At 35.9% G+C, this 26,383-nt stretch overlaps 1 protein-coding gene across 17 annotated transcripts in view; it reads right to left on the bottom strand.

The window, feature by feature from the left end:
• Window positions 1-26,383, bottom strand: part of WDPCP (WD repeat containing planar cell polarity effector) — a 445,572-nt gene that overhangs the window by 299,021 nt on the left and 120,168 nt on the right. For 16 of the 17 annotated variants that reach the window (XR_013441769.1, XR_013441770.1, XR_013441771.1 and 13 more), the window contains 3 exons: window positions 12,960-13,074; window positions 10,050-10,183; window positions 6,338-6,529 (listed from right to left, as the gene is read on the bottom strand). Coding sequence is in view for 12 of the 17 variants with exons in the window: in XM_078056482.1 (XP_077912608.1) it covers window positions 6,338-6,529; window positions 10,050-10,183; window positions 12,960-13,074 (441 nt within the window). In the remaining 5 variants the exon portion in view is untranslated. The remainder of the gene's footprint in view (window positions 1-6,337; window positions 6,530-10,049; window positions 10,184-12,959; window positions 13,075-26,383) is intronic. The other variant, XM_078056490.1, reaches the window with a different exon arrangement.

Here is a 26,383-nt window from a genome sequence, read left to right as displayed (position 1 = left end):
AAGTAAGCAAGTAATTACGGTATATTATAATTTGTCCCCCACGTCCCTGCAAACTAGGATTTTTGGTATGAAAATGAGGAGATACATGTTATATAGAAGCTATTAAATTAAAACCCCTGTATCCTGAATTCGAGTTAGAAATAGCAATGTGAACTCACTTTGAAAATATATATGTATAAAATCTCTAGCTCATTCTACTAAAGAAACCTAAAAACAATGACGAATCCAGTAACAACAACATACTATCCCTAGCTCCCAAACTTGGGCTTAAAATACCGTTTTCCATTAAAAGAAACCAGAGCTTATTGAAGAAATGGCTAATTCCAGGTCTGAGGCAGGAAATATACAAGATAAGCATGGGACATATTTGTCATACCAAATAGCAGGAAAGCTACCCAAGACTACTGAGGTCATGACAAAAAGAGGAGCCAACTTGTAGAGGTTCCCAAACATAAGACAAGTCTGGGCTTTCAAAAGGATAACAAATACAATTTATAAAACCCATCAAGTCAAATATATTTAAATCCATCAATTAATAATGCTACTTGAAAAACAAAAACAAATTGGTTACCTTCAGGGAGTGATAAGGAACCATTTCATTATCTTAAAAACTAGCAAATAAAAGAAAAGAAACTGACATTTATCCTGATTATACTATCTATATGAATTCATCCATTGGGAAAACAAATAGGAGATGAGTACAAGCATCTCTTTATAAAAGTATCCCAATTAATAAATGAAAAAATAATAATATAATTAGAATATCACCATTTTGCAACCCTAATGAATTAATGGATGTAGGCACTGAGCATTAATAGCTGCTAACATTAAAAGACAGACAACCAAGAGAGAACTTGACATTACGTGCCTTCTGATAAAAAGAATGCACCACCCCATATAGTCTTGCCAAAACTGACTAACTTGTAGAATTTTCAAATGATAGAGAAACATGTTGAACCTTACTACGATTATGGAAAAACAACAAAATTGGGACACTGCAGTTTCAAAAGATCAATTTTAAGGAAAAGAAAAGGATGGAGGGGGAACTTGTAAATCAAAAGATACATTAGAGTGTTTTGGTTTTTTTTAAGATTTTATTTATTTATCTGAGAGAGTGAGCGAGAGAGAGAACATGAGCAGGGGCAGAGAGAGTGGGAGAAGCTGACTCCCCTGCTGAGCAGAGAGCCTGCAGGCTGAGCTGAAGGCAGAAGCTTGACTGACTGAGGCATCCAGGAACCTCACATTAGTGTTTTAAATGGATAATATTCAACTTCAGTGTTGGGAGATGCATTAGGATGATAAAAACTACATGGGTATGTAAGAAAGTGATGGAAAGTCATGATAGAGGTTACTTTTGGGGACCAAGAAGGGGTTGAAATCATGACAGTACATAATAGTATTTCTGGGTGCCTGACAATGTTCCTCTTCTAGACCTAAGTGTGGTTCCAGGGGTATTTCGTTCATAATAGCTCATTAAACTATACATTTATTTTGTGTGGTTTTCTTCATGCATGTTTTATAATAAAGAGATTTTTTAAAAGCTATCACACCGAGAATATAAAATCTTTGTTATTTGGTTGAAAGCTAACACAATACATACGTGTCTTTGGAAGAGATGTTTCTTAAATATTTTGGCTTTTCAGTTGAATGCATGTGTAACACTTTCTGAATGCTTCTTTAATCAAATTATGCTATATTAAAAGTTGGTCACATTTTTACTTTTCCATTAGTTGCTGCTCCTCTAAATCACCGCAAAAATGGCTTTTAAATTCTAGAGGAAAACAGTTATCTTTGTGAGGTTTTATTTCCCTATCCCTGACAACATGTTTTAAGGTTTAATAGCTCTGCTTAAGTGTTTTTGATTAATTTGGTAAACAAATTCAGGTGACCTCTTCTGAGGACTATATCTTGAAATTATGACCATACTCAGAAAGCATTATCTAATCCATACAGTTGAAAAGTTAAATACTTGTTGAAATACAAAGGTAAGGGAAGAGTAAGTTGTGTTGTCATCATATTTTTGACAAAGTGAATGAATTAAATAGTTCTGTGATGATGGTTCAAACTTTCCAAAAGGAAAGCATAAAGAGTATGTGGAATTTAAATAAAAATGATTACCGTGTTATATACGATAATTCACACTATACCATTAAAAACTGCTTTTAAATGAATTTACTGATAAAAATTTCTTTTTCTACACACTATTTATTGTATATTTTTCAAAAGAAATTTTTTTTCTAGACTACATAACTCTCTCTGCTTTATGCTTATAATTAAGATACGTGCTGTTGTTTAGAGCTCTGCGGTGTGAAATTAGACCAGGAGTTTTCTAATATCCATAAAATAAATTAAAAAATGTTCCTCCTCTGAAAGACAGATAATTCAGTCACAGAGAGCTTATTTCTATGTTTCTTTGTGTTTTTTTTGTTTTTTTTTTTTTTTTTTAGCTGCTTGGTAAGCCAATTTTCTACTTAGAATCTACTGTTAAAACTCTCATTTGGTTCAGTATGTGGGCTTTATCCTTTCCATGGTCTGTTATGCAAAAAGGATGGCTTTAAATTCTTTTTTTAAGTTTGCTGTAAAGCAGTGTTTCTCAATGTGGATGCACATGAGAATCACCTAGGGAACCTGTTAAAGAATACTGGTGCTTCCTCTCCCTCTGGATATTCTGATATAACTGGTCTGGGTGGGCCCCTTCGTAAAAGCTCTGCAGGTGATTGTAATGTGTTGCCAAGGCTAGGAACCACTACTCTAGGATCTTGTCACTTTCCAACTAAAAGCTTATTATATTTTCTGATTGAACTTGGATGGGAAATGCTTTTTAAAAATTCTATAGTTTTAACAGATGCAAAGATTAAATTTCTTCTCTACGAGGTTGCTACTCTTTTAGTTTGAATTTTAGAGTTTAAGAGCAGATTGTATCTTTTATTCTGATGATTAGCTCAAGAAGTCTATTGGTGGCCAGTGAAAAAAATTTAAAGACATATGCCTGAAAATTACTTTTATAGACTAGTGGCTTTCGTTCATGATATTCTAAAAAATGTGCTACAATTAATTCATAGTTAAAAATTATGTCTTCACATGTGAAAAAAAGAAACAATTATTTCCCTAGAGATTTCTTCCAAAGACGTTCACCTTTTGCATATAGAAGTTCACATGAGGTTCTGCAAAAGTAATCTACACAAATTTTTCCAACAGTTTAACTTTGATAGAATGACTGAAAGGGCCAAATCCAAGAAAAAGCTACTCTTGCTAAAAAAAGGAATTTCTGTATCTTAATATAGTAGGATTGAAAAGGGGGGCATTAACTATGCAATCAGTGGTGAATAACTAAAAATCATGTGCAAGTATCATATACAACTTTATGAAAATCTATTCAAAAACACTTACATAAAATGGATAATTTTCCAGAAATACAAATTTAGGAAAATGACTTCAAAATTCCTGGAAAAAAAAGCAGGCCTTAAAACTGGAATCTGTTATTTAAAAAATCTACCTTCCTTTAAGACACCACACCCAAGCAGTTTTATAGGTGAGTTTCACCAAACACTCAAATATCAGTTAATTCCTTTTGGTACTGTTTCAAAGAGGAGAAAAAGAAAAAGCTAGCCAAATCACTCCAGAGGGCTAGTACAACCTTTATATGGAACTTAGAAAGGATAGTAAAAGCAAGTAAAACTGTTTGCCAATCTCATATTTGAGCAAACTGTAAAGCCTCTTTAGTGTTTCCTCCTGACTATCTCCCTAAGTAGAATCAATCATTCCCCACTGGCTCCTACTATAGCTTACACATACTCTATCCACAGCATCATTTAATGCTTTAGTGCACTTACTTCATATTTGTCTCTCATTGGTTGGACACTAGGATCCCTGCAGGCAGGGTTATTTTTGTATTCAGATCCCTTGGAATGAAATACAGTGTTTACTCCATGGTCATGCTCAATAGTTGTTGAATGATGTGGAAACCGAAGGAAGGGCCTTTCAGGTAGAAATACCAGTAATGTGTACAGGCAGGACATGGAAAATAAGAGGCAATGAGTAAACCACTTGGCTAGAACATAGGTTTGTATAAGGAAATAACACTGGAAAGGTAGGTCAGGGCCAGTCAGGGCGGTCTTTCAGTGCTGAAGCTAAGTTTAGTTTCATATCTACTAAAGGCATTTGAGCAAGCAATGGCTCAATCAGATCTGTGGCTTCAGAATCCAGGTGAGCACTTTTTAGAGCTGTCACAGACCTGGAGGTGATCTATCTGGTGGAAATCCATCATTTTAAAAATAGAAAACTAAAGTCAGAGAGAATAGGTGATCTACCCAAGGGCAAACACAAAATTAGCTAAGAGCAGGCAGAAGTTTAGAGGGAGTAAACTTGACTAAGGTTACACAGTTAGCATGTATATGGTCCAACCAACAGTTAAACTAGGTTTTTTCCAACTCCAAAGTACATGATCTAGATGATACCAGGAGATAAGGTATGTAGACCATATGTATACCCTTTAGAACACTCCCAATTTCATGTAATACACTCATTTCAAATACAGGTAATTTATGTAGAGTATAACTAAATTATTTTTACCTTTATTATAAGGCAGAACATTTAATAGAATTCTAATTAGCTTCATTACAATCATTTTGATGAAGTCTTTTACTCAATTAGCTTCTGAACCCAAGATCAATAAAGCAGTAGGCATGAAAAGCAAGTGACTAGGAACAAAGCACTTCCTTAGCCTCACAAATCCACACCTAAAGCATTACAAGTGGTTTTAGTCACTGCAACAAAACTGGAAAAGTTCTAGAAAAAGGGTAATTAATTAATTAAAAATGACTCTGCAGTCTTAGAAGACAGCCTGAAAGTTTATACCACCAGAAGAGACAGGTAGAGATAGAAAAACACTTGGACTTGTTCATTATATCTCAGAATTAAAGCGTAATAGATAATAGATTTAGAGAAAATACAGAAACATACCACAGTTTTCCTTGCCTTACAATGGAGTCAAGTCCCAGTAAACCCATCATAAGTTGAAAATATCCTAAGTTGAAAATGCATTTAATACACCTAACCTACCAGACATCACAGCTTAGCCCAGCCTAGCTTCAACATGCTTAGAAATTTAAATTAGCCTATACAATTGGGCAAAATCATCTAACACAAAGCCTATTTTATAATAAAGTGTTGAATATCTCATGTAATTTATTGAATACTGTACTGAAAGCAAAAAAACCAGAATGGTTGTGTGGGTACAGAATGGCTGTAAGGGCAACAGTTGTTTATCCTCATGATTGCATGGCTGACTGGAAGCTGTGGCTGACTGCCACTGCCCAGCATCATGGGAGAGTAGACACATCACTAGACTGGGAAAAGATCAAAATTCAAAATTCAAACTACGGCTTCTACTGAACATGTATTGCTTTCGTACCATGGCAAAGTCGAAAATACTAAGTCAAACTATCTCTAAGTTGGGACTGTCTATATTTTACTCAGGCAAAAACTTAAAAAAGAAACAGGAAAGGTTGCTTTTGTTTTAAATTATAAAAAAGAAAAACAGAATTCCATACTCAAAGAACTGGTACAAGCTGGAATTACCCACAGGTTCACAATAATGAATGATGATGGAACCACTGTCAGGAATAGATAGGATGAAATACTGCCCCCCCGCCCCCCCCCCCACTCCTAGATTAACCGTTTTGGTGCTCCCATCCAAGGCAGGACACTAGACGGAGAAGGCCACTGCTCTACAGCCCTCCTTATAAATTCTTGCCTCAGCCATGGTTTGGTACCACAGAGCCTTCCACAAAATAAGCATTCGTCGTCTAATGTTTGCTGATTCAATGACTGAAGTATAAAGAAGGTGACAGATAACATAGCTTTGGCAGGTATGAAATTATGGGCAAACAGTAATGACAGCACTAAAGATGGTAATAACAAGAATCACATCAGTGATCTGTGTTTGAGAGTTTACTATATGTAGGTATTGCTCTAAATGCATGTATTAACTTATTTATCTTCGTCAACTCTATTTTTCAAATAATGAAACCACAGTGCACAGAGCTTAATAACTTGCTCAAGAACAGAGAGCTACGTAGTGGCAGAGCTTGGATTTGAACCCAGAATCCTGTGTTCTTAATCACTGTGAGATTCAGGCCAGCCCTGGAATTGTCTGTTTACCCTATAGATATGATACTTCTAAGGATCCCACTTTACATGTAATTTCCTCTTTTGAGAATTTAGGAAAATAAATTATAGGTTTAAAAAAGTATTCATCTTTATTTCAGAACAGAAAAACTAAGAGTCTTATTTTATTTGCTCTTCAACAAAATGTATATATTTGCTTTAAAATTACCTCCAGTCTTCCTTGAGCATAACCTAGGAGCAGCAGATTGGCTCTGTCCTTCTCAGGAGAAATGGGGGCCCAAGGCCAAGCATCATCACTGACCAGTGGCCACCAGCAAGCAACTATATCCTGAACACAGTTGATAGCTAGACGACGCTCTGTTGTCCTGTTTACTGGGCCAGGTATCTCGTAATAGGAAATCTAATGATTAAGAGAAAAAAGCATATGAGAATCATTTTTTAATGCAAAATCCTCCCAGTATTACAAAAATTAAAGCATCTGTAAATGTAGATAAATGCAAGTAAATATGCATGTTAAACATGTGCTTAAGGAGGTGTCAGAATTTACCAAATTCTTTTGACACATATATAAAAAAGACATATGTTCAAAATTCTCCCCATTTTTAGCAGAGGAAAGGAAAAGGAGAAATGTGAGTTAGGGAGGAATTGGCTGTAGCAATCCCAATCAATACCAAAATGTACAGTCATGGCTGCCTGACAGCTTCGACCTACACACAGGATTTAAGACCAGCTATATTAAATGACAAGTTCAGTACTGCTGACCAAGAGTATCTGACTACTGTTTAAGACATAACACGTTAACAATGACTGACAACAATAAAAGGAAAAACAACTTGAGGCAAATATCACTTTAAAGAATATATGAGACATATATTCTGCATAAAGGGATAAGCCACAGCATCATGCGTAAAAGTTTATGCAGCTTCTGAGAATTATGCTTCTCTTTCTTAGGAAGGATTTGTAGAATTTATTATTCAAACTATGTTATTTTGGAACATGGTTATTTGAAAACATAAGCACAGCACCATCTGGGTGACACATGCCAAGGAAATATAGATTGCACCGTATTTCTGCTTAAGGAATTAATGGAAGGTTGATAGCTTGGAAGAAAAAAAAAACTATCTTGCCATTGCTGGTCAGCAATAATCGAACCACTTTCTGGGGATTAAGCGCATGGCTAAGCCTACTGGACCAGACACTAGCAAAGGGCAGGGGGTCTTCTTATCAGAGAAATGCTTCTGGAGCCAGTCTCACTACATGACAGATTGCTTTCATATTCCTGTCTGCAAGGCAACAAAGGATGGCAGTAATGCGATAATGCCAGAGTGCAATGGGTGTTAAGAACCCGTTGCATTTATGTATTGTATTTAGTAAATAATCAGGCTCATCCAAATTGTGATCTCACCACTCAACCAAGGCCATTAAAATCAAGGTTAATGCTTTAATAATCCTCTGCTATTTTTTTTAATATGGTCAAAAGGAAGCCTTTTCTATTTGTATGGCCATAATATTATTGACCTCTTCATCCTCTGAATGCACATCAAAAGGAACTGAAATCAAAGTAATTACCAGTGTTGTTCTCCTATGGTAAACATTTAACTCCTTACACTGTCCCTTTCCTGTTAAATAAATTGAATTGGATTTTTAAAATGTAGACTGGAAAACTTGTTAAAGGTCAATAGTTTCAGGATATTTCCCTGCAATTTTTCTGCCAAAATTATTTCAATCTGAAAGAATTAAATTATGGTACAGCTGTAAAGAAAAGCAGAGTTATAAATACTTTACACTATTTCTTTGTTTTAAAATCCAAATGGGCAATGACAGACAACACAGATGTACTTTAGGCTTCGAAGTGCAAATTCTTATATTTATTCTCTCAATATCATTATTTTAACTACTTATCTTCTTGAGATAAATACCATAATGGAATTGCTAAGTCCTCACAAATAAACATACATTATTTTGATGTCCTATTGCCACGTAAACATGTTACGAATTTCTAGATGAGAAAATAGTGTTAAGAGACTGACACTTTCAGTCCTCCTATGGTGCAAATCTGAAATTTCCTGTTTCCTGTGAGTTTTAATGGCATCAGTATTCTATCATGATGGTCAACAGGGCAAGTAAAGTAAACAAGTTTCTTAAATTATCCTTCCTATAGATATATGGCCATTTTTACTAAGTATTAAATAACTGTATTTTAAATAGTGGACCAGAAAATGAAGTCCATGGGCTTTTCCAGAGGGAAGCAGGTTACTTCTCCAATGTATAGAAATGATGTGGAGTACCCACATTATCCTCAAATCCAAAGGCAGAAAGAAGAAACAAATAAGCAATTCCCTTACTTAAAGTGTAAGAGTCCATATAGTAAGTCTATTTTTCACATCTTTTCAATAAGAAAAGATAACATCTTGACAGTTTCTCTCTGATCTCATTAATGGGTAGCTACTATCCTTCAGCTGAGAAGACTACTAAAATATCCATCATAGCTAAGACGGAGAAACTCGTCATACAAAATTTTATACTAGTAGCACTGAAAACATTTTAAATATATTGAGTTAATGCATATTGGAGCATTTCATTAATTTATTTACTTTTTCTATATTGGTGCATTTTAAAGACCAGTATTTGTAAAAAAGCAACATTTCAAATAAATCTACAGTTAGCCAATCTAGAAAATAACATCCCATTAAGGTGCTAATACCAGTTTTTTTTACTAACCAAAATATAATACATGAATACCACCGACTCCAATTAAAGAAAATCAGTATTATACAAAATATTACAGAAGCTCCACAAGGTTGGCAAAGAAAACCAAATTAGTTTATTACAATGAAAAACTCATTTAATATATTTTATCCCATGTCAAAAATCTTTTTTATTAGAATAGATGTTTCTACCAAATAAAATTAAATCCTCCCTATATCATCACCACCTCAATCACAATAAGAAATAATCCCAAAGGGCAAAAAGTTAGCTTAAATACTACTTTTTAAAACACACACATAAAGTTTCAAGCCACAAAGCTGACTTCTAAAAATCTTTGCCCGTATTATAGATAGATATTCTGGGTATGGCATAAGTGTGCATCTTTTTTAAGGAAGCTGTATATCAGCTCTGTTCCCAGTGAACAGTGAACTGTCTCAAATCCACGTCACAGAGGTTGGATCAATCTTGCAAACACAAGTCATTGCTGAAAAGAGGCCTTGAACTGAAACAGCCTGGAAAATGTATTAGATACTCATCCTAGCAGAGAGTATGCCTTCCAAGCAGTTAAAATGTAATGTGGCAAAACTTATATTAAACACATCATTTAAAAAAAAAATCCTGCCTTAACAGATGTAAAATCCCTGATACAAGGAAACAAATTACCTGGAGTTAGTGAAGGGAAAGATACTAACATATGAAGGAGATTTCGTTTTGCATTTTTCTCCAGTTATAGTTGGGTGTACGTGTGTGTATGTGGGGGGTGAGGGGTCTTCCCACTCCTTGTTTATTACACTTTTCTATTAACCTTTGAAAGTGACTTCTTTCTTCTTTCTTTTCTTGTGAAATGGAAGCCAGAGCAGCTATCCTTGCCTAGAAAGATGATATGGGGTTTTAGGGAAAAATGAGAATGGTGTATATCCTGCCCTTAGCAAGAAAACCATTTTCAAATGTGTATCTTGTCTCTATTGTCTATCTTTGATTTCCATAAGTACTAAATAAATTGCTCCAAACATGCCATTATTAGACTCCTGTAATGAGAGTAAAAAAGAAAAGGTAGGATAGTCACTATTTTCAGTGAATCAACCTTAATCATATAATTAACTCTGGTTTGTCTGAAATCTAGAAATGTTCAAGAATGAGCATAATATCCATGTGATATTCTAGTATACCTTAATAATTAATAATACAACTCTATAAATTGAAATCTCTACCTTATAATCCAAGGCTGAGAGTTTTTCCAGTCTTTTGTTTGTATCAGGAGAACCCATCTTCTTGGTAAACTGAATAAAACATAGTTTGTTTTGTGTCAAAAATGATAAGATGATAAAGTTGTCTGTGAGAAGAGCTAAAAAACAAAAACAAAAAAGATTTGATAATATTATAAAATACTAAACTAGAATAAAATGATAATGAATTGAGAATTTTTTCACGAAAATATTACAAAAAGCTATTCTCAGAAGATAAATACCAGTTGAAATAACTAGTCTCCTAAATATCATTATTTTGCAAGAATATTAAAGAAATTACAAATAAACAATAATCATCAACCTAGTCATGCATGGATTTGATACTTTCCCTTTTTCCTAATACCATTTTACGATACACTGATGTTTGGGGACAACCACCAAATGAACCAAGGCTAGAAAAGCATAAAATAAAGACTATCTCATATCTGAATGTAAAGATGAAAACATTTACTTTTATTTGTATTTAGCCTTTAATCCTGTGTTTACATGATATAAACCATCTGAGAATAAATTGGTTTTTTAGGGGATATAGATCAGTGTTCTCCAGATTTATTTATTTATTTATTTGAGAGAGAGAGACAGAAAGTGAATGCGCGCATGCACAAGCGCACAAGTGCACAAGCAGGGGAGGGGCAGAGGGAGAAGGAGAGGGAGAAGCAGACTCCCCACTGAGCAGGGAGCCCAACACGGGGCTTTATCCTAGGAGCCTGAGATCATGACCTGAGCAGAAGTCAGACGCTTAAACAGAAAAGCCACCCACCCAGGTGCCCCTGTATTTTTTTTTTTTTAATTTTTCATCAATCAACCTTCTTTTTGAGGGTATACAAGCTTGCAAACACAAATCATTGCTGAAAAGAGGCCTTGAACTGAAATGAAATAAAGCATATTATACTCAATATGCACATTACATTAATTAATATCTAACAATGAAGATGAGCAAAAATATTTCTACAGCCTTATTTCTAACGCACACAAGTAGGCAGACAATTAATATTCATGAGTTACATAAAGGGTTATTAATGTTATAAAATTATTGATAAAAACTTAGTATATTAGGAATTTGAGAAATGTTTTATATTGTTCCTACCATAAAGAAATTATTGAATGTTTCATGTATTTTTCTTTACTTCCATACCCTGGCTGTGCAAGAAGCAACCAACAGTATATCTACACAATTACAGGAGAATCTGGAGAACTGCCAAGAAATCACATTGTTATCATGGTCTCATGAGAGTGTATTATTTTGGATATAAATAAAAGAAACAAGTAAAAAGATATCTCAGAGACACGAATAGTGTTGGGAGTCTCCTTTTAATTCTTATACAGGAGCATCAACATGACAAAATCATCACAGCCACTATTTTATTTGCAGTGTCAACAAAGGGGTCAATTATTACACATATAAAAATGGAACTTCTTCCATAAGAAGCTTCCTTGACACCTGTTCCTGTAAGGAAGAGGAAACGGCACACTTACAATCCTATCCCCAGCTTATTATTATCAAGAATGTTGCTAATTATGGCCATCCTGCAAAGTGCTTTTCTCTAAGATGATGAAATTGTGTCTAAGTTATTCAGAGGTAGCTAGTGATAGCACAAAGCAGAAGCAAGGTTTCTGTATTCTCACCTCTGTCCTTTCCACTAGATCACACTTTGTTTTGATTATTCAGTTAAGATACTGACAATTTTCAATGACTAATGATAATGCAACCTGTTTCTTAAACCTTTTTACCTTCAATAAAAGAACATAACCTTAAAACCTCAGGAGTCAGCACAGTATAGCAGAGAGAAAATAGGCTCTGCAGCTAGAACCTGGGTTCCAATCTCAGTTTGGTTATTTTCAAGCTGTTCCTTAGTATCTCATTTATGGGCACATTCCTTAGTGTCTTAGCTTCAATTTCCTTATCTATAAAATGGAAATAACTATACCATATAAAGTTTTATTTTAATTAAATGAAATAAGTAGGTTGACACAGAATTATAGAGCCTTTTCGGACTCAATAAATGTCAGTATCCTACCTTTTCAATAATTGGCTTAAAATCTTTTTTTGTGTGCTTTTTTAAAAGATTTATTTATTTATTTGACGAGAAAGAGTGAGGGAGCAAGAGTGTGTGCATGTCCATGTGTGTGTGGGAGTGTGAGGGTGGGGGAGGGGCAAAAGGAGAGGAAGCGAAAAACCCAAGCCAACTCTGACTCCAAGATGAGCAATGAGCATGAAGCCCAACTCTGGGCTCGACCCCAGGCTCAATCTCTGACCCTGAGATCACAACCCAAGCCGAAACCAAGAGTTGGACACCCTACTGACTGCACCACCCAGGAGCCCCTTTATTATGTGCTTTGTAGCAATTACATACTGATTGTGGTATACTTAAAAGGATCCAGCTTTATCTAGTATATTTGGCATTGGTTTTTGATATTTAGAAATACTGCCCAAATTTTTTCAAAAGTTAGTATTCATAGATTTTGGTAACAAAGGATCTTCCTACTAGCCAAATCATAGATTTTTTTTTTTTATTGGTGGATGTGTTAACACATTTGGGTTATCTAAAATTCATTTGAAAATGAAAAATATTTGAAATGTCAACAATAGGGGACTAATTTTGAAAGAACACACCAAAAAAAAACACCTTATTTTGAAAATACATTCACATTTTTTAAAGGAAAAAGTGAAAAATACTCAGAGTATGAGCCTAAGGCTTGACAAAATTTTTGTAGTAAATATTAGTCAAAACTTGTATTGGTCCCAGGGGTTGTAACTATGCTATTATAAGTGATTACTTGTGTTTGCAAGTCCCCAGTGGTAATAATTAGTGTACCTGTTGACACAGTATTTCTCCTGCACCACTGTTAATGTAGGCACATGGGGGTAATTACCATCACTGATGGAGTCGGAGATGAGCTTCCCCACCAGGCTTCTGTCAATCACCACTTTTTCCAGCTGTGGCCCAGAGAGGCTTAGGGACACCAGCACACCTGAACCAAAGAGGAGCTAAAACCAGGTAAAGAGGTCAGGGGGAGAGATACACTGAGAATTAGAGTCTTTCAAAAATCTCTCTTTAAATGTATTTAAATTATAAAGATATTTACATGAGCATCTACACCATGAAATTATAAAGGTTTTTCTTCATTGAAAACAATCACTGCCATTCTGAGTAAATAGATACAGGTGGCTAAATGATGCACCACAATAAAGGCACTGATTAAAGCATGTGCAGAAACTGAATTTAGACCATGTTTATTAGACGCCTAATCATCGAAACACTTAGAAAACACCAATGTAGAAATAACTGCTTTGTACTGATTTCAAAAATGTACTGTGTTCTATTAAAATATTTTGAAAGATTACTATTTCTATCAGAAATTAAAAGAAGATTTCTGAAGGTCTGAATAGTCGTTGCTATACATTAAATATAGAAAAGATGCAACCATTACAATATAAACAATATAAAAAGTGAATGTTACAATTTATTCGGAATTTAAACCCTACTTCTACAAATAAAGATCTTGTCAGTTTAAAATATTAAATACATGTAAATCAAGGCAATTGAAGTAAAATGTTAAACTTTAATATTCAAAAATAAATAGTACATGTCACAAACAATTTCTCAAAAAGAGATAAACACAGTAAAGCACCCGGGCTTTATCAATATCAGTGTTCACCCAACCACCAACAAAAGATGACTGGATATCACCATTATGATTTTATACTGCTCCTTTCCATTTGTGGCAGCATAATTCATTCATCTCCAAATGTTTAAAACTTCTGAAAGGACTATGCATATGCGTATGCTTGTTATCTATGAGATTATGAAATATCAACATTGGAAGAAATTGTTTCACCTTCAAGGCAACAGACTCAAAGCTGATGAATCATGGAAGAGCATATGGTATAAGAAGAAAAAAACCAATTGTCAGTAAACTAATCATGAACATGCTAGCCAAACTCAAAGACAACTATGATTTTAAACAAAACAGGGGAATTCCCTACCTACCTAGGAGTCGTGTCCCAGCTAGAAAGGATGATTCTGTGTCAAGACATATTTAGACATGTGTGAAGGATGAGTGGCATGAGGGACCAGGCTAATATAAAGAAAGACTACTACTTCCCCACCGCCTAACAGATTCCAGGCACATGAATAGGAAAAGAAACTGAAGGGTCTCACATGACTTAATAGACTGTCCATTTAATGTCAATGCCCCTATAAGGGGCAGAGGGCAGGGAAGAGGTTACCATCTTTATTCGTTTGAGAGACTAATAAGAGAAGAACATTTGTTCCAAGAATTTCAAAATATTCACAAACTAATCTCTACTGAATTACATCCAGCCCTGCAATACACCTTGATGGCAAACACTGATATTTCTCTTTGGGGAATTCCCCCATAACAACATAACACATGGTCTTTACTTCTAAGTTCTCCCTTTTCAGGCAGGCAATTTTAGGGTCATCTTTCATACCTAGTTCTCCCCTATGTCACAGCTTTTTTCTCCCTCCCCCATTTATTCAAAACATCTATAAAAGCTGTCCTTTTCTATTTATTTTTATCCACTAAGACTTTACACCTATATTCCTGAGCATCTCTTTTCTTAGTTATCCACTGACTACTAGCTCTTTATGGATACTGGCTAGGCCACTTTTATCTTTGTATCTTCAATGCCTAAAATAATGCCAGGCACACAGTAGATGCTAACTAAATGTTTGAAGAAAAAAATCATAATTAACTCATTACAGGATTAGATTATTCATAGTTAGAAAGAAACTTAGTCTAATCTTCCACAATGACATGAAAGTTCCTTCTGCAGCACCCCTTCAAGCATCCTTCAAGCATTCAGCCCATGCTTGCATACCTCTAGTGATCAGGAGCTCATTACCTTACCACTGGACAGTTCTAATTGATTTAGAAATCATTTATTCATGTTTTTCATTCAACAAAAACTGAATGTTGATTATATGCCAAGCACTAAACTTAGTAGCTCAAAAGAGAATAAAATATAATCCTCAAAATAGTTGAAAGATAGGTTAATAGAGAGAGGGATACAAGCAAATAAGTGTAATAAAGTGCTATTACTGGTCCTATTATTGGAGTACATACTGGAGAGACTGGGAAGACTGAGTAGGAGATGGCGGTGCTTGAGCTTGAGGTAAAGGCTAATACTGCCTTCTAAGAACTTCTATAATAATCTAAATTTTTCTTCAATAGCACACCTTAAAATATTAAAAGATAGTAACATAGTATTAAGCATGGACTCTGAATCAGCATGAAATCAACATTGGCTCTACCTCTTACTAGCTGTGTGACCTTGTGGGAGTTACTTAACCTCTCTATAACTTCATTTCCTCATCCAAAAAGATAGGGTAACATCTACCTCATAGGATGAGCATTAAATAACTTTTTACAAACAGTATTTAGAATAATGCCTGCCACGTAGTAAATGTTTGCAATTACTATTATTCAACCATTACTCATATGATGTATGTTCACTATACTATTTGCCATCTCTGAACACATTTTTTTTTGTCTTTCTAAAAATCTTGTGCCCAGATTGGACTCAATACTAGACAGAGTGCACTAGACTCCAGGTGAGTTATCACCAGTACAATCTTTTGTCACCTTTCCCATTTGCTACAATTTCATAAGTATATTGTCTCCAAGATATTTGCAAGTTCCTCCAGAACTTTGGAATTTAATTTGTCCAAGTTTCAAATTTCTTTCCTTACTTTCTGCTCTCAGCACCACTATCATGAACTAACCCTCATGTGCTAAGAGCAATTGCTGTTTCTATGTATGAGCATTTGTTATCTTAGAAAACGAATTCTAAAAGACCACTTTTGTGGGATGGAGATGTAAAGTGCAACCTGTGAGAGTAGGTAAAAGAGGGACGTAAGCTGGAAAGGATTTGAAGGGGAAGTGTTAAGGTACAGTAAGAAAGCATGCATGTTGCAGTAGATAATATGGAGATTGGAGCAGCGATTTGGGAACTGTGAATCCTACCCAATGAGTTTCAGCATTCCTTCAGAATCTTTCTTTGAAGGATAGGTGCAGCCACTTATTTATATATTCATTCATTCATTCCACAAATCTATATTTAGTATTTTGTATGAGCCAGGCCCTGTTCTAGGTACTGAAGATACAGCAGTGAACATAACCAACAAAGTCCCTGCCTCCCTCACCTCAGGGAGCTTGCCTTCTAGTGTGGACACACACAATAAGCAAATAGTTTTGATATAATGTCAGAGAGCAACAAGAACTACAGAGAAAAATAAAGCACAGTAAAGATGGGGATTTTAGGAGAATGCTCTTTTAAGCAGAATGACTAATAAAGAAAGAAAAAGATCTCTCTAAGGAGATGACATTTGAGTCACTTGACCTAAATGAAGTTATTGAACAAGCCACAGGATTATTTGGAGAAAGGGAACTTGAGGTGGAGAACAGCAAATGCAAAAACTCTAAGGTCAGAATATGCCTGGGATGACTGAAGAAAGCTGGAGCAGAGTAGCTAGAGGGAAATGAGTGACAGTGATATTCACAGAGGATGAAATCAGAGAGGTAGCTGGGCCAGGTTAGGTTGATGAGAAATCATTGGGTTTTAAGCAGCAGAGAATTACAATCTAATTTATGTTTTAAAGAGGAGTCTGGGCAAGAGTAGAACCAAGGAGACCATTTGGAGGCTATTGCAGTGGTCCAGGTGAGAGAAGATGATGGCTTTGATAGAATGGCAATGCTAGAAGAAATGATATGTGGACGGATTTGAGATATATTTTAAAGGGAATCAACCAGGACCTGCTGAAGGATTGGATGTGGCATACAAGAGAAAAACTCAAAAATTTTGGGGCTGAGCAACTGGATTTAATGAGATAGGGAACACTCAAGGAGACACATATTTAGGGGGAATCAAAAGTTTGGTTTTGGACATGTTAGTTTATGGTGTCTATGGACATACAAGTAGAGATATTGAGTAGACAAGTAGAAATGAGTCTGAAGTTCAGGGTGAAGTAAGGGCTAGCAATATATATTTGGGAGTCATCAAGAATATAAAGATAGTGTTTAAAGTCATGGAACTGGATAAGCTGTCCTGAAAAAATGAGTAGAGAGGTCATATGGTTGGGGCCCTAATCTGGTGTCCTCATAAGAAGAGGAAGAGACAACAGAGAGCTCTCTCTCCATGTGCACTCACAGAGGAAAGGCCATATGTTAACATAGTAAGAAGACTGATGTCTGTAAGTCAGGAAGAGAGGACTTACCAAAAAGCAACCCTGACAGCACATTGGTCTCAGAATTCTAGTCTCTAGAACTGCGAGGAAAAAAAACAAACAAACATTTCACTCAATCAATCAACAAAATTGAAAGAGAAAGAGGACCATGGTCTGAGGTTTGGAGCATTCCAAACTTTAGAGGTATTAAAAGATCAGGTTAGCCCTCTTATTGGAACCTAGTTTGGGTACTCATCAGGATCAAGGTATGTCCATCATTATAGATCTCTAAATGTCTTGTGGCCTAGAGGTATCTCTGACACCAGATTTTGAAATAATAAGATACAAATAAATTAAAACGCTAATCAATGCATTTTTATAAAACAACCTGTGGGAAAGCATAAAGTTTCCAAGTACTGGTGCTAAAGATAGTCCTGGATATAGTAATGGAGATAACCAGTATCAGGAAAAAATAGTCTGAAGTTCAGGAAAAGAATATTCCAGTTCAGACAAGAAAGTGTTTCCACCTGTTTCCCCAACAGGTTTGTTCCTAAACCCTCCAAAATGGCCTATGTAAGATTTGGCATGACAAGAAGAAAAAGGGGCACTAAGATATTGTCCCATCCTACTGCAAGCAGTTGGAAAATTCTGACAGCTCAGAAAATGAAAAAGAGGAGAGAAGTAAAGGGAAGCCACTACAGAGCAGATCTGAGCTTGAGGCTAGATCCACAGGATGAATCAATGGAAGACCCATGAGATTTCCCAAAACTGTTCTAATTTTAATGTTGTTCTTTATGCAGAACATGACTAAGGCAAAACAGGAACGGAAACTTTTTCTTTTCTCAGACGGTCTCCTAGGCAGGAAATACTATTTCTGCTCTGTCCATGTTTCTTTCCATTGCCTTTATCATTTCTCCTTCTCATTTTCTCCAATAAGCTCATACCAAAGAGGCTTTCTCTTTAAGAAAATGGGAAATGATTCCCATAATCTTCAAATGGCTCTTAAAATGGTTTCTCCTAACCTTAGATTCAGTACTTAATTGGAGATGAAATGGCACGGGAAAAGAAAAAAGAAAATTATATCAGATGATAACATTAATCTACACAAAACATAAACAACCACAAGAACCTGAGTTTCATTTCATTCACTAGGTCAAAATATGTGAGTGCCTCCTATATAATCCAAGTATATAGATGGGGATACAATGGTGAATAAGGAAGACACATGTTAGTAGAATATATATAGAATACAGGAGAAGACCTCATTTCAGAGAGAAGTGGAGGTTTTGGTTAGGATAAATGGCTGTTTCCTAGAAGAGAGAGTTCAATACCACAGAGAAGAGAAATGCATCACACTTGGTCTCAAGTATTGAAGAAGAACTGGTGCAGTAACTGTAAATGAGCTATTTTATAATAGTGATCACAAACAATTCCAGTGAATTCAATATTCTCATTGGTTAAGAAAACTCTCCCCAAATCCATGTGACTATTATTATATCTGAGGAGAAAATGAAAAGTAAAGGTATGCAGGGTCAGTACCAAAAATCAACAATGAGTGACAGGTTCAATCCATGATCTGAAAATTAAGTCATGAACAGGCAGCAAAGTCTGATCCCCAAAATCATTAGCAGGCATGTGGGAGACAGCAGGTGCTGAACACCACAATCCAGAGAGACAACAAAGTATTAGGACCACTGGAGTGAATTCTAGGCTGAAGGAAATATTTAAAGTATTATAGAGCCACTCCTTGGAGGTCCAGTGAATTTACATCACAATGGTACCCAACACTCACTCAATCCTGCCCCCAATCCAATCCATGGGATAAATTCTGGAGAAACTCTGAGAGCTATAGATAGTCAAACAATTTTACATTGGGGAAATCTATAATGAAGAGTAGAGTCACTGATCATTTTAGCAGATAACCTGCTGGAAAAAAGATAACATGTCTTCAGTAATTTATTCCTTCATTCAGCAAACATTTGAGTATAGAGGGAAACCATGCCTGACTAATCCTTTAAAGTGGAGAAACAAAAGTGAATGCAGTTAAGAAAAGGACAAAAAAAATTTAATTGACTTACCAGAGGGAATTGACTTAAGGACAAGAAATAAACAGGTATTTTTCTGGATAGAGAAGTATTAACAATGGGGTTTCCCAAAGATTTGTACAGTGCTATTCAATATATGGAATACATACATGCCTAGAAATTTGCCTGCTAAGTCTATTTCAATATCAGAAATCTCCTTTTCTCACTTACTATGAGTAATGCTACTTTTTAATCCCTAATGTAATTTTCAAGCCACCTCTTTTATGTTTATATATAATTATTACATAAAAGTGATCATTCCTAGAAAATATTTATAATCATGGTGAAATTCATACACACACAAAAAGTACAAAGGTAAATCTCCTATTTGCCAGTAGTTTCAAAGATCAAAAGGGATAAAAGTAGTGGTAAGAAGTGAACAGGAAATCATACCAGATAGCACAGTACTTTTGTACAAAATTTTACAACTTATAGAGGACTTCTATACCCATTATAATGCATGTAAAATGACAGTACAACTCCGGTATCTAATAAGTATACAAGTTAAAAAAAATAATAGTAACAAGGTTAATTCTCATACTAATTCACAACCGGGAAGGTAAAGCAACTAACCAAAGGTCTCATAATTAGTGGGAAAGTAGAGACTAAGACATAGGACAAATTTAGTGTTCTTTCTCACACCACTGAGGAACTAATGTCCTGTAATATCCCATCCAGTTTTCCTCTCTTCCTCTCTGTTGCTCACTCTTCACTCTAAACCAGTCTCCCTCTAAACCAGTGGTTCTCAGCTGGGGCTGATTTTGGCCACCAGGGGACATTCGGCAATGTCTGGAGACACTGGTGATCACAAGCTCTAGCTGTGAGTTGCTCCCACAGAGGCTCACCCGAAGAGAGTGCTCGTCAATGAGCTGCTATGAGGAAGGTTCTCCCTATCTGCATCAAGCCGATTTGGGGGATCCTCAAATTCTAACCAACACTTTCCTCACATAAAGAAAGAGTAATGTCTGAACACCTGGTCAGATATCTTAAATGGAGTGGTGAGCAGTGCACAGTTCAGATCAGGAACCTGGAGGAAGCCTGTTCTGTATGCTTCTCACCATGTCCAGGGCAATGAGTGATAACTAATGCCAGTTGTCAAGACAGAAAGAGCCCCAGGGCAAGTCAGAGAGCTACCAGAGCTTGATAGAAATATCCTGTAAGAACACCTCCTCACTCTTGCTCTAATTCTTAGCTCACCAATCAGCCTTTTTATCTATAATTTTGTCTCTTGAGTAATTCAGCCATCAGGTGGGAATGCCCCAAGCAAATGAACAAAATCTATGATGCCAGATATTATGACACTATAAATTAATAAATTGACATGCCAGTTAATAAATCAGTAGCTTATGAGTTTGGTTATTGTGAATGTTGTTAGTACAAGAAAACAAATAGAGATAACATAAAAGATAAGTTTAATTAATCAGAAGTTTTCTGCCCAAGTCTATGATACATTGTTGAGTAAGGAGTGTGTGCAGAATTTCTAAAAGTTGCAGACCTACATGAAGAGCATCATCCCATTTTATTAGGAAAAAAGTGCTGTGGTATATATATATATATATGCATGTAGAAATTATGTGCATAAATACAAGAAAATGTCAGAAAGACTATGCCCAAAACTGTTGACACTACATACCTCAAAGAAGTGAAATTAGGAGCTAGAGGCATGAATTTTAACTTCTGGCCTCATAGAGTTTTTAAAAATTGGGATTATGGATGATTTTTTAACTTTTTATATGTTTTTGGTATTTTTCTATAAAACTTTTTAAAAACAAAGAAGCAGCTCTTAAATTATTTGGCCACAAAAATATTTCTTATTTCATGGTTTTAAAGAGATGCTTTTATGCCACAAAATCTGTTTGTAAGAAGTCAGAATTTAAATCATACTGAAAATGAACTACAACAGTGGATCCTTACTAAAAGGATCAAGTAGGAAACTGGACTGAGTCCCTCTCCTCTGCAATTTCACTTACTAAAAAAAAAAAAATCAAAACACTTTTTTCTTATCATAATGCTTTATTAGATTGTTCATCCATGTCCAATTTATTTACTTACAAAAAAGAATATCACTGTAAAGTATGGTAGATCCAAATTATGGATTATTATGCACCTACTAAAAATAAGGAGGTAGATGTAGATCATTGACAGGTATGTTATACACTGTTATGTGAAGCAAGTTACAGAACAGTATGTACAGGGTAATTCCACTTATTTTAAAAACAAATGTATATGCATACATAAACACAGAGAAATGTTTGTAAATACATGGAGGAAGGACATAAACCAAACTGTTAACTGTGGTTATCATGAAGAGGGGCAGGAGCCTGGGGTTGGGGGGTACTTTTACTTTTTTACTATATACCTGTTCTTATTGTATGCCATTTTAGAGTGGTAAGGAGTCATTTTAATTATTTTAAATTTTATTTTTTAATTTTTTATCTATTTTTTATTTTAAGTAGGCTCCACACCCAACATGAGGCTTGAACTCACAACCCTGAGATCAAGAGTACATGTTCTACCGACTGAGTGAGCCAGGCACCCCTAATTATTTTAAATTTTAAAACATTAAAACGGAATAAAGATCACCACTAAATCTTTTTTCAGTTCCCTTTGTTTGAATTTACCATTTTTAATTGGTCACCTTCACCCACAGATTTCAAATTCACCAATATTCTGCCGATTTTCTTCAATTTCTCTAAAATCTACCATTCTTAATATAACTCCTTATCTGTTCTCTTTGATTAGGACCATACTCAACAGTTGCTCCTGAAACATTCTGCTTCTCCTTCCCTGTAATAAAATACTAATATAGCATAAATCTAAAAGAGCATTTCCCAAGGCACAGTCTGTGAAATATTAATCTCTGAAGATGTTCCAGAAAAGTAAGCTTGGAAATTTTGTATATACGTCACCTCTTAAAGACTGACAACAGCACTTCCTGACTTAATTTAAACACACACATACACACACTCACCCTTAATATGCAGTCAGATACCTTCCTAATTTAACAACACAGAGTATTATGCTGGGCTTAAGCACAGCAGAGATTTCTTAGGATTAGTATCGTTAAATTGTTACTACTTCTTTTTGTTGAGCTAGAAATATAAAACCACAAAAATCTTTAAAAATAAAAATCTATCACAAAATACTGAGCAGTTTTATAACTTCTCCGAAATAGTTTATAACTTTGCTCTAATTTAACATACCAAGCACAGTCCCTGCCCCCCTGGAACTTTTTAGTCAAATCGGTGAAGCAGATAGTAATTAGATGGTCATATAATAAATGTAAAACTGGAACTACAATGAGTGCCAAGCAGTACATGGTCTTGTAAAAGCACATAATAGAGGATAGAGCTTGTCAGGGAAGGCTTCCCTACGGAAGTGATAACTGGTGGTCTGAGATATAAGGATAGCAGTGTGTTACCTCAGTGAAAAGGGGAGCAAAGGGCATTTTGGGTAGAGCTAGGAACAGTTTAGGCAAAGGCCCTGAAGCAAGAGAAAGCATGTAGAGCATGAGGGACTGACAGAAGCCTGTGTGGCTGAGGCACTGAGATTTGTTTTGCTTTGTCAGGGCACTGATATTTTTTTCTTAAATTTTTTGAGAGAGAGTATGTGCATGCGAGTGGGGGTGGGGGAGGGGCAGTGGGAGAGGGAGAGAGTCTTAAGCCAACTCCACGCCCAGCACAGAGCCCAACTTGGGGCTCGATCTCACAACCCTGAGCCGAAATCAAGAGTCTAACACTTAACTAAATCAGCCACCCAGGCGCCCCAATTTTTAAAAGAGAGTATAGTAGGGGATGAAGTTAAAAAGGTAAGTAGATTAGGAGGAGTTCAGTCTAGGCTTTAAGAGTAGTGTGATGCTATAATTTTTAAAATTCAATTTATTGATTTAATTTTTGGAATGGATAATACATTCATGTAGTTCCAAAAGAAAACAACAACAAATTATACAGAGGTAACAGTTAAGTCTTGTTCCTGGGGCACTGTGGGTGGCTCAGTCTGTTGAGAGTCGGACTCTTGATTTTGGCTCAGGTCATGATCTCAGGGTTGTGAGATTGAGCCCCGTATCAGGCTCTGTGTTCAGTGCGATGTCTGCTTGAGATTCTCTCTCTCCCTCTCTCTCTGCCCCCCACCCTGCTCTCTCTCTGTCAAATAAATGAGTAAATCTTTTTTTTAAAAAAAGTCTTATTCCTTTTCCTGTATCCCTCCCACCCATGCTCCCTTACCCCTGCCCTAGTTAATCAGTTTTCAGTTTCCTATCTATTCTCCAGAGTTGTGGGAGGGTTTTAAAGAGAAGAGTGACCAGTTTGCCTTTAAAAAATCATTTTGGCTACAGTGTGGAGGATAGACTGATGGGGAGCAAAAATGCAAGCAGGTAGAACATTTAGGAAGTGTTTAAGTAGTCTAAAAGAGAGATGAAGTGAGGTGGCTCTGACTAAAGTTATTAGCAAAGGGATGGAAAGCCTCCAGCCGGTGTGAGAGAGATTTAGGAGATAAAATCAACAATAAGAGTTCAGTCAGACGTGTGTGTGGTGGTGGTGGGAGTTAGGTAAAGAAGAAGATAATTTCTAAGATAAACAGGAGACTTCCAGCTTTCTGGTTTCTGTAAGTGGATGGGAGGCAGAGCTATTCACTGAGACTAGAAAAGCAAAAGAAGAACAGGTAAAGGGCTCTGAGTTCCATTTTAAAGATACTATGTTTGGGAGTGCCTGGCTGGCTCAGTTGGTACAGCATGTGACTCTTGATCTCAGTGTTGTGAGCTGAAGCCCCACATGGTGGGGGGGGGGGGGGCGGGTAAAGTTTACTTAAAATTTTTTTTAATTAAAAAAATATATACCGTGTTTGAAATATCTTTGAGGTACCCAAGGGGAGACATTAAGTAGGCAACTAGATTTATAGATTTGGAGCAAAGGGAAAAGGTCTGAGCTCTATAAAGAAGCCATTAAAGCTATAGATATAAATTTGATAACTCGGGAGTTCAGAGGAAAGAGGACAGGGCTTAGAATTGGGCCTTGAGGAATTCCAACATTCAAGGACACAGGAAAGGAGTATGGGCCTGAAAAGGAGACCAAGAATGCCAGAGAGGTAGAAAGAATACCAGAAGAACAAAGTATCAGGAGAATTAACAGGAAAAAAGCACTTCAAGAACAAGGGAGTGGTGCAGTGCTTGGGTGGCTCAGTCAGTTAAGCATCCAACTCCTGATTTCAGCTCAGGTCATGATCTGAGGGTTGTGAGATCAAGCCCTGCATCAGGCTCCATGCTGGGTGTGGAGTCTGCTTAAGATTCTCTTTCTCCCTCTCCCTCTGCCCTTCCACCCACTCTAAAACAAAACAAAACAAAACCGAAAAAAAAAAAGGGAGTGGTCAGTAGTGTTGAATCCTCCTGTGTATTTAAGATGATGCTTTTTTTTAAAAAAGTTCATTGCATTTAGTAATATGGAGTTTTTGTGACCTTCGTGGCAAGTTTTTCAGCATAATAATCAGGACAAAAGCGCAATTGGAGTTGGCTGAACCCTGAGTGAGCAATAAGGAAAGGGAGACTACAAATAGGGATAATTCTTTTGAGAAATTTGCTTTTGAAGGAAAGCAATAAGACCTGGTAGTACCAGTGATGAATAAGACCTGTGGTTATTTGTTTAAAAAGAAAGGAGTTGCGCCTATTTAAAAGCTAATTGGGAATCTCAGGGATCCCAAATAGCCAAAACAATTTTGAAAAAGAACAAAGTTAGAAGATTCACATTACCTGATTTCAAAACATATTATAAAGCCACAGTAATCAAAATGGTGTGATTCTGCCATAGAGACAAACCTACAGACCAATGGAACAGAATAGGGAGCTCAGAAATAAACCCTCACAAATAATGCTCAAAGTGATCTTCAACAAGAGGGCCAAGACCATTCAAGAGGAAAGGACAGTCACTTCAACAAATGGTGTGGGAAAAACTGGATATCCACATGCAAAAGAATGAAGGTGGACTCCTACACATACACAAAAATACCAAAATGGATTAAAGATCTACACTTAGACACAAAAGTATAAAATCCCTCAAAGAAACCACAGGGAAGCAGCTTCATGACATTGGATTTGACAATGATTTCTTAAATATAATACCAAAAGCATAGACAACAAAAGCAAAAATAGACAAATGGAACTATGTCAAACTTTAAGACTTTAATGTATTAAAGGACATAATCAACAGGTTAAAAAAGGCAATCCACACAATGGGAGAGAATATTTGCAAATCATACATCTGATAAGGGGTTAATATCCAGAATATATTTTTTAAACTCCTATAAATCAGTAACAAAAAATCATATAATCATTAAAACATGGGCAAAACACATGAATAGACATTTCTCCAAAAAAAATATACAAATGGCCAACAAGCAAAGGAAATGATGTTCAACATCACTAATCATTAGAGAAATGCAAATCAAAACCACAATGAGATATCACTTCACACCCATTAGGATAGCAACTATCAAAAAAAAAAACAAAGGAAAACAAAAAGTGTTGGTGAGGATGTAGAGAAACTGGAACCCTTGTGTACCATGCTAGGATTGTAAAATGGTACAATCACTATGGAAGACAGTATGGAGTTTCCTCAAAAAACTAAAAATAGAACAATCATCTGATTCAACAATCAAACTTGTGGATATATATCCAAAAGAAATGAAAACAAGGTCTTGAAGAGATATTTGTACCCCAAGTTCATAGCAGCATTATTCACATAGTCAAGAAAAGGAAGCAACCCAAATGTCCATCAGTGGATGAACATGTAAACAAACTGTGGTATATACATACAGTGCAATATTATTCAGCCTTAAAAAGGAAGGAATTCCTGTCACATGCCACAACATGGATGAACCATGAGGATATTATGCTAAGTGAAATAAGTCAGTCACAGAAGAACAAATACTGCATGATTCTACTTATATGAGGTATCTAAAATAGTCAAACTCACAGAAACAGAGAGTAGAATGGTGGTTGCCAGGGACTGGGAGGAGGGGGAAAGAGGATTTGTTG

The sequence above is a fragment of the Halichoerus grypus genome, chromosome 10 (assembly GCF_964656455.1).
Source record: "Halichoerus grypus chromosome 10, mHalGry1.hap1.1, whole genome shotgun sequence".
In the NCBI taxonomy this organism is placed as follows: Eukaryota; Metazoa; Chordata; class Mammalia; order Carnivora; family Phocidae; genus Halichoerus; species Halichoerus grypus.
Note: the sequence above shows the minus strand (reverse complement) of the source record. Positions and strands in the feature narration are given on the sequence as shown.